This window comes from Diadema antillarum, unplaced genomic scaffold (assembly GCF_040938485.1).
Source record: "Diadema antillarum isolate AM-2024a unplaced genomic scaffold, OU_Dant_1.0 seq00000822_RagTag, whole genome shotgun sequence".
Taxonomy (NCBI): domain Eukaryota; kingdom Metazoa; phylum Echinodermata; class Echinoidea; order Diadematoida; family Diadematidae; genus Diadema; species Diadema antillarum.
In genome coordinates, this window is record NW_027271699.1 from 301,100 (window position 1) to 310,354 (window position 9,255).

The 9,255-nt window shown below is 37.9% G+C and overlaps 1 protein-coding gene across 1 annotated transcript; it reads left to right on the forward strand.

The window, feature by feature from the left end:
• Positions 1-4,446: 4,446 nt before the first annotated feature.
• On the forward strand, positions 4,447-8,996 carry LOC139739960 (D(1C) dopamine receptor-like). The gene is made up of 2 exons (XM_071650558.1): positions 4,447-5,001; positions 8,670-8,996. The coding sequence occupies exons 1-2, from the start codon at positions 4,447-4,449 to the stop codon at positions 8,994-8,996; spliced, it is 882 nt and encodes a 293-aa protein (XP_071506659.1).
• The last annotated feature ends 259 nt before the right edge of the window (positions 8,997-9,255 follow it).

The window sequence follows — 9,255 nt, forward strand, 5'->3', positions numbered from 1 at the left end:
CAATTTCTTTTATGACAAGCGTGACTTGAGTACTATTGACTATTTAGAAATTTACTATTATGTAATTATTGTTATCAGGTATCGAAATGAAAGAGGGAGGGAGGTTATCAACATGTTAGTTAGGATTACCTTCTCGTTAAAAAAAAAATGCATATTATGGTGTTTGTGCATCGAAAACATCTGTGTTTCATATAGACAAAAATCATGTTATTTTCTGGGTATTTGTATCATTTATCTACTATTCCATATATATGTCTTTAAAGACCTATGCGAGGCCTACAACAAGGGTGATAAATATATATATATAGTGTTCAATATATTTCATGTATTAATTGATTTGATTTATGGATTCCTGTATTATCATTGTATACATACATGTACATGTATATATACATACATTGTTGGAGCCATACATACACATAAACGTCAGTTGTTAACAAAATATGTTTTCTTCATTGCCTTCACACAATGTACAGCAAAAACGTATCAGCAACACAAGCGTACAATGAATAATACAGTAGGGCTACAGCTTAAAGTGAGGCAGTCCTCATGAATTTAAAAAAAATATATGTTGTTGTTGGTACCTCCAATGAACTACTTTCACCAAAAATAAACTTTCAAATCACCAAATAAGCTCGTTAATTTTGGTTGAAAAAGTGTGAATCTGCATGGTGAATATGCTAATGAGCAGATCCTGTCGGAGATTCAGACGTCACCGAGGCACAACTCTTCCCAGCCGTGTTCTGCTCGTTATCCGTACGCTCCCTAGTTACCCGGATGCATGAAGAAGTCGGTGGCTACTAGTATTTGACATTGTTTCTGCGTACTGTGTGTGTGTGTGTGTGTGTGTGTATCGTGTATTGTATATTCGCACAGTACACGTGTGGACGGTACAACTAGATCTACGGTAGATATACCCCGTACGCGGTTTGCCCTTCGCGCTTTTCCAGTCTTGCACAAGCGCAGCTGCAGCCCTGTCGCCGCGTATGCATGTTCTAGTACGTACAGATCGATTGTAGGTAGAAACGGTTCTACGTACACAGACCTACTAGTACACTAGAGGGGCGACCGCATTCAGCGTCGTCTGGTCAGGCTATCTTACATCAGTAGTTTTGCTCGAATCGTGCAGAAAATTTCCCAGGACAATCCTTTTTCCGTCCCAGACCCACAAAAGTATCTTGAAAGATGAGCTGTATGGCTGGGAAATCTCGGTACACCGAAGCCGAACATAAGAAACTTAGGGCCTACAAAATCTCGATATCGTGTTGTGACCTACCTGTGCGTGGACCATTTGAGAAGCAATGTTTTTACGTGGACCGGCAGGCTGTGGCCCTCGGTTATAATCCGAGAAAACTCCTGAAGCCAGATGCAATCCCGACCATTTACTCACATGAGTTATGAAACAGAAACACCTCGAGCATCGACTTCGAAGAGAACCGAGGGGAAAAAAATCGTAGAGAGGTAAGAAAAGCGGCTAGCTATGTTTCATTTACGGTGGGGCTGCAGCCGGGGTTGGACTGCAGTACAGTGCCAATGAGCTATAGCTGCTGCCAGTGCCGACTGGACAGGCACGGCAAAGTGAAGCGAAATCATATCCCTACGACCCCCTGCCCGGTAGACGTCATACTTTTTTCGAGGAAAGGCGATATCTGAGTACTTACAGAAATATCGAGATACAAACAATATTTTCTTTGAAGAATTCGACTCCCCTATGCACAGGTTATCTTCGGTTTTGAACGCCAAACTCAGCTAGACGGAGTACTGTGTACATTATGGCAAGAATTCGCGCGCGAGAGTGGTTTGTACGCTAAGAAGTATGCAACACGGACGGAAGCTAGAATAGGATCGTGTCTATTTGATGTGAAGTTCATGGTATATTTGATTTAAAAATACATATAGATTTATGTTAACAATATTAATTTTTCATGTATTATATATAACTAAGCATGAAATATTTTGTATGAAATAATAAAATCACATACTTTCACATTTTATGATAACATTACAACTGATCATTTGAACACTTAAACTGGTTTTTAGAGGCACGCCTGTCAACTTGGTGAGTAGGGCATGCATGACGTAGCATCTTTTTGCCGGCTCTTACACGATCGCTTGCAGGAAGTATTTTTCAAAAATCGCGTACGGAGACATTTTTTCATTTCCACGCGTATGAGAACTGGTGAAAGGTTATGTTTTTTACTCTTCTTAATTATAATTACAGTGAAAATCTCAGGACTGCCTCCCTTTAAGCCTGGCTTGATTTGCGTGCAGCCCTCGCAATGATATCAATGTTTCAATATCAAGGAGGAATTTAAATGACTTCTCACAACACAATTAAAACAGATAAAGTTCAGTTCAGTATCTTCCTGAAACATGAATTTCAGGGACTGTAATACGATGTCACATTACTCCAATCACCCGCAGTTCCTCTGTTTGAATAAGAAAAAAAAAAAGTAGTGCAGGCAATGGGCAGGCATGTAATGGGAAAATTGTTGGTCTGCTTCAGTTAGCTAATGTGAATAAGAGAAAGATGTCTGAACTTTATTCATTAAAACGGTCACGAAAAACTATTGTATGTTCGTTTGATTTTACTCTTCTTTTAATTCCAGCCACACAATGCGCATGTTGTATATTTCAAAGCATGAGTTGTCTACACAAGGGTAGCGTAGTATATCATGCATATAAATATACAAATAAAGACATGAGATAGACATATTTTTTTCTTTCTCTGACGCTTACACAATGTCTGACATATACCTAGATTTAATAGTCATAAAGAACTGCATTATCGAAAAATAGTCACGCAACAAAATGAAAAAGGAAAAAGCAGAAAATGAAATAATGACAGTAATGACAATGAAGTACATCGCACAAACAAAAATTACAGCATCGCTAAGACTAAGAAAAAAATAAGGAAGCGATAACTATACGTCAAAATGGGGGAAACTTTATATATATCTATATTACACTCTATTCTAAACACGCATATTATGTAAAAAGGTAAACTGTCTCATCAATAAATCTGTACATACAAACAATGCTCATCAAGTTAATAGTAGTAAGTGCATAGTGGTTGTATAACATAAAACATATATATAGGGCCTACGTCTACGTTGTATATGCCATAATGACGTTTCAGTCACTGATAAACATTGCTTAAATATGATTGAATGATTTATTCGTTTCATTTCTGCATTTGTCATACATAAATGTAACACAAAGTCAATTGAACAAACTAATTGAAAACAGTATTATTTGAATCTAACAGTTGAAGCAGGGAATTGATCAAGTTATAAGTATATGACATTATTCCATAATAACAAAAATGAAGATGTTATTTTATGCATATCCATCACATTTACCTGCCATTCAAAAGACAAATTAAACAACCATAAATATGACAGAAGTACCGTCAGGAGACCATCATCATTATGCAAACGCTTGACGAGAATAATGGTTTCAGAAATAGTTGTCTATACAGTACGTCAATACTCGAGTCAACACTCACTGAGAGGAAATAATTCTTTCCATATATATCGCTTGATTTAATGGGACAAAATCGATTGAGCTTGTCTATTTGCAGCCCTAATGACAATCTCAAACGTATGGCAATTGTGAAACAAAACGAGTTAGAAACAGACAGGGTTCAGCGAAACTGCCAGTTCATTTCACCGCCACCTTTGTTACTCTAAAAGCGCCAACACTTGTGGACGTGTTCGACAATGCGCATCCTGCTCTCGATGGTCTTTCACGACGTAACGCAGTGACCAGACCAATAATGAGCTGGATATTATCCTTTCTATCTTGATGTGTGTGTGTGTGCGTATGTATCTGTGTGTGTGTGTGTGTGTGTGTGTGTGTGTGTGTGTGTGTGTGTGTGTGTGTATACGTGTATACAGTGGAGCATTTGGATAGCGCAATTTGTATTTCGTAGTCAAATCATTTTTTTTTCAGAAGTTGCTAAATATATTTTGTTTGCTTTGTGTTTGCTTTAAATCTTACTGTTTGGTTGGCCATCCATTACAAGGGTAATAACATCAGAAAACGACAATACGTAGAAGAAAATCATACAGAAATTGTAATTTCAAAGAATCAAATGCAGGAAAAACAAGGTACTATTGTATTTTCTAAATGTTTTCATTATTGACCATGTGTGCGTCATTGCGCGTGCGTGAGTGCGCAGTTCTATGCGTAATAATTCATATAAATGCTGGGAATATTGCATGATTTTGATATTACGGACGTTTTATGCGCGTGCTCTGACCACACACAAGTAAATGAAGATGTTTGGAAAATAAACAACTAATGGGTTGCATGAGATTTTATAAGTCGAGATTTTGTACCGTCAGGATTCAAATTTGTCGTGCTGCGAAGGGCAACAGTTGTGAGGAGAGATTTCGATTTTCTCTACTCTACGACTGTTGTTTTTGAATGACGAAGGCAACTATGAATCGAACATCGCAAGTCTCGTCCCCAAGCGATTTTGAGGTTTACAAGATGATTCTGATCTGCTCCAGCTATGGAGTTCTCATTGGACTTACTGTGGTTGGAAATTTGTTGGTCATGCTAGCTTTTGCAAGAGACCCTCACATCCGCGAACACGCAGCTAACCACATTCTCTTACATCTCTCTGTCGCGGACTTTCTGGTCGGATCTGTTTCTTTGCCATTTGATTTAGTGCAGTACTTAAATGGACATCGCTGGATATTCGGCAAGTATAGCTGTGTCATTTGGATGTTCATTGACTACACCGCTACCACCCTCTCGGTTGCACTGATAGTATGTGCAAGCTTTGATCGGTATTGGATTGTTAGCAAGAGCATCAAGTACCGGGTGTTCCAATCCAGAAAGAGAGTTAATATCATGATTGTCTCGTCCTGGTTGATCGTCCTGTCACTTTTCTCGGTGGTCATTCTTGGGTTGGAGTTGGTCGGAGGGGCCAACGAACAACTGGGAGCCTGTGAGGCTAACTTTCACTCGTTCTCTATTCTGGCTTCGCTCGTATGGCAAGCCTTTTTTACATTTAAAGTTAATTTCTGATATCACAAATTCCATTTTGTGATATCATAAAATCAAATTTTTGATATCAAGAATTCAATTTATGATATCAAGAATCAAATTTGTGATATCACAAATTCCCATAAGTGTAGCACATGAACTTAATTTGTGATATCAAGAAATCGAATTTGTGATATCACAAAATTCATTCTTGATATCACAAATTCAATTTGTGATATCAGAAATTCGAATTAGTGATATCTAAAATTCAATTTGAGATATCACTAAATGAATTTGTGATATCAGAAATTCGAATTCTTGATATCAAAAATAGGTTTCACGTGAAAAACCAATGGTGATTCGTGATATCACAAAATTATTTTTTGATATCACAAATTCGAATTTGTGATATCACGAAATAAATTTCTGATATCACTAATTTGAATTTGTGATATCAACAATTCTTATTTGTGATATCACAAATGCGAATTTCTGATATCACAAATTCTATTTTGTGATATCACGAATTGAATTATTGATATCACAAAATCGAATTTGTGATATCAGTAATTCACAGGGAATTCGAGCGTTAGTTTTGCGCTGAAATTCAACTGTGAATTCGAGCGTTAGTTGAGCGCAGAAATACACGGGGAATTCGAGCGTTAGTTCAGTGCAGTAAATCCCTGTGAATTCGAGCGTTAGTTGAGCGCAGAAATACAAAGTGAATTCGAGCGTTAGTTTTGCGCTGAAAATCAACTGTGAATTCGAGCGTTAGTTGAGCGCAGAAACACAAAGTGAATTCGAGCATTAGTTTTGCGTTGAAATTCAACTGTGAATTCGAGCTTTAGTTGAGCGCAGAAATACACAGGGATTTCGAGCGTTAGTTCAGTGCAGTAAATCCCTGTGAATTCGAGCGTTAGTTGAGCGCAGAAATACAAAGTGAATTCGAGCGTTAGTTTTGCGCTGAAATTCAACTGTGAATTCGAGCGTTAGTTGAGCGCAGAAATACACAGGGATTTCGAGCGTTAGTTCAGTGCAGAAAATCGCTGTGAATTCGAGCATTAGTTTAGCGCAGAAATACAAAGTGAATTCGAGCGTTAGTTTTGCGCTGAAATTCACCTGTTAATTCGAGCGTTAGTTGAGCGCTGAAATACACAGGGAGTTCGAGCGTCAGTTCAGTGCAGAAAATCGCTGTGAATTCGAGCATTCGTTTAGCGCAGAAATACAAAAGGAATTCGATAGTTAGTTTTGCCCTGGAATTCAAATGTGAATTCGAGCGTTTTTTTTTTCTTTTTTAGCGCAGAGTACACAGGGAATTGGAACATTACTTTTGAGCTGATATTCAGATGGAAGGTATATTATACTGCTAACTTTTTTTTAGAACAATGTTCAAAATACAAACTATATATGAGAGATTTACACATCCATCATTCCCTAAATGATCATCAAGGTATATTCGCTGAATTATTGCTGCAAATCAATTATTGTTTTGCAACATGTTATCATGAATTCAATGATACTATGTTCACTTAGGGCCTACATTTAATTCATGGTTTTGGTCCTCAAATTGTCATCTATTACTACATTATTGTTAATCATTATACATCCCTCCCCATTTTTCATGTGGTAATCCCCTTTATGTACAGTAAGACTCTTCCACCAAATCGATGATAATTATGTGTGGTTGTATGTGTATGTGTGTTTTATAAAAGCATACCATGACACTTGTGTTTGTATTGCGGAAGACCGACCGAGGGCAATCACCCCTCTGGTCTGTGTATGTCAGCAGCGGAGAATAAGATAGAGAGACTGTGAGTCATGCAGGGTGCGAGAGGGAGTCGTAAACTTGTCAAATGTCCACCACTGGTGTCGGCTGGTGGTCACATAAAGCAACGTGTTTCTCCTAAAGACATTTTCTCACTCCTCAAAATCAGTCCTCCAGAACAAAGGGGTGTATCCATTAAGACCAATAGTGTTGGGTGTACAGTTTGCCTGCCCCAATATGTTTATGATTTTGTAAAATAATTTAAAGTGTAATTATATAGGCAAGTTTATTCAAGAACCAAAACCGGGGAGAACAAAACTGGAATGCACAAGCCCAAAAGTCTTCAGACCAGATCAAGAAGAGTGAAGATATCCAGATCTTATGAGGATTTTATGCAGCAGTATGCATGGCAAACAAACAGTTAGAATTTGTAGTAAGAAAAAAGCAGTGGTACGAAGGACTTCAATTTTGTTAATCTGCGCAATGAGAAATCTCTCTTATTAACTCGGAGGAGTAACAGGGGGAGGTCGGGAGAGAGTATCTTTCACATGACAGAGTAAAGAGAAACGCAAACAAAAGTTGTAAGTCAACCAGTCTCTGCCAAATCAGTGGCGAGAAATGGAGAAAAATAAGAATATAATAATGACTTTGAAGGAATTGACAACATATCAATAATGGCATTTTAGATATGTGGCTAAACGATTTATTTTCATCGATTCTTTTAAAACCAATTCCTAATCACTTTAAATGAAGACGAGTTGCCAAAACTCTTCATTTAGGGTTTTTTGTAACTATCGTTATATACTATGTAAAGATAACACCTGAAATTCCATAGGAATATCTGCGCTAAACTAATGCTCGAATTCACAGTGTATTTCTGCGCTCAACTAACGCTCGAATTCACAGTTGAATTTCAGCGCAAAACTAACGCTCGAATTCCTTGTGTATTTCTGCGCTCAACTAACGCTCGAATTCACAGTTGGATTTCAGCGCAAAACTAATGCTCGAATTCGCTGTGTATTTCTGCGCTCAACTAACGCTCGAATTCACAGTTGAATTTCAGCGCAAAACTAATGCTCGAATTCGCTGTGTGTTTCTGCACTCAACTAACGCTCGAATTCACAGCTGAATTTCAGCGCAAAACTAATGCTCGAATTCCCTGTGTATTTCTGCGCTCAACTAACGCTCGAATTCACAGTTGAATTTCAGCGCAAAACTAATGCTCGAATTCACTTTGTATTTCTGCGCTCAACTAACGCTCAAATTCAAGTTGGTTTTCTGCACTGAACTAAAGCTCGAATTCCCTGTGTATTTCTGCCCTCAACTAACGCTAGAATTTAAGGTTGAATTTCAGCGCAAAACTAATGCTCGAAATCAGATTATTTCTTTGCGAAAGATATGTGCTGAAATTCCATGTAAATTAATGATATCACAAATTGGAATTAGTGATATCACAAAATGTATTTCTTGATATCAAGAATGTGAATTCGTGATATCTCGAATTGAATTCGTGATATCACGAATTGAATTTGTGATATCACTAATTCGATTTCGTGATATCAAAAATTGGTTTTACGTGATAAACCAATGGGTATTTGTGATATCAAAAATTGAATTTGTGATATCAGAAATTCGAATTTTTGATATCACGAAAGTGAATTCGTGATATCAGAAAATCTTTTTTAAAAGTAATATGGCTTGCCATACGCTCGTGACAATAGTAGTGGGGTATCTTCCATTTATCGTCGTCACCGCTCTCAACATTCTCATGTATATTTCGCTATGGCGGCAGGCACAAAAGTTCGTTCGGGTTAGAATGCGGTCTTACATCATGTCCACAGAGGATGCAACGAAGAAGCGTTCTGGCAGACAGAGACTTTTTGGATTCCTCTTTCATCATCCAAAGGTGACGGTGGTTAAGGGGACGTCATGGAGTACAGACGTGGAAAGACCAGGCGTTTTTGTCCAGCATCTTAATTTTAGGAGGAACGCTCGCTCAGCAAGGAAACTATCACTGCTGGTGGGTCTATTTGCTCTCTGTTGGATGCCGTACGAATTCGTCGCTGCTTACGAGTCATTCTGCCACGATTACCATGTTTGCGTGAGTTCGTCGACTTGGCGAGTTGTCGCCCTTCTCCAGTGGGCCAATTCTGCACTTAACCCAATATTCTATGCCGTGAGCAATGCACGGTTTCGAGAAAACTTCAAACGCTTCTTCTTTCTCCGTTTTTGAAGACATTGATTGCATTCAACCAATCTAGTATCAGAAACCAGATTTTTTTTTTTCATGGTGAGGTATTTTTATGATATTTGAGTATTTATTGGTAGTATGTGAAGAGTCTCATTGCAAAACAAGTTAACTTCGTTCTCGTTCACTTGAGATATTGCGTTTAAATTTGCTAAAAAAGACGAAGAAATAATCATAGAAAAATATGTTGTATTGTTAATCATCACTTCAAGAACACTCCGATTATGTAACAAGTGAGGTATCA

Excerpts from the sequence above, each read along its gene's own strand:
- LOC139739960 (XM_071650558.1), top strand. The coding sequence starts at position 4,447 with ATGAATCGAACATCGCAAGTCTCGTCCCCAAGCGATTTTGAGGTTTAC. Across the intron at positions 5,002-8,669 it reads TCTCTATTCTGGCTTCGCTC|GTGACGGTGGTTAAGGGGAC; the intron begins GTATGGCAAGCC and ends CATCATCCAAAG.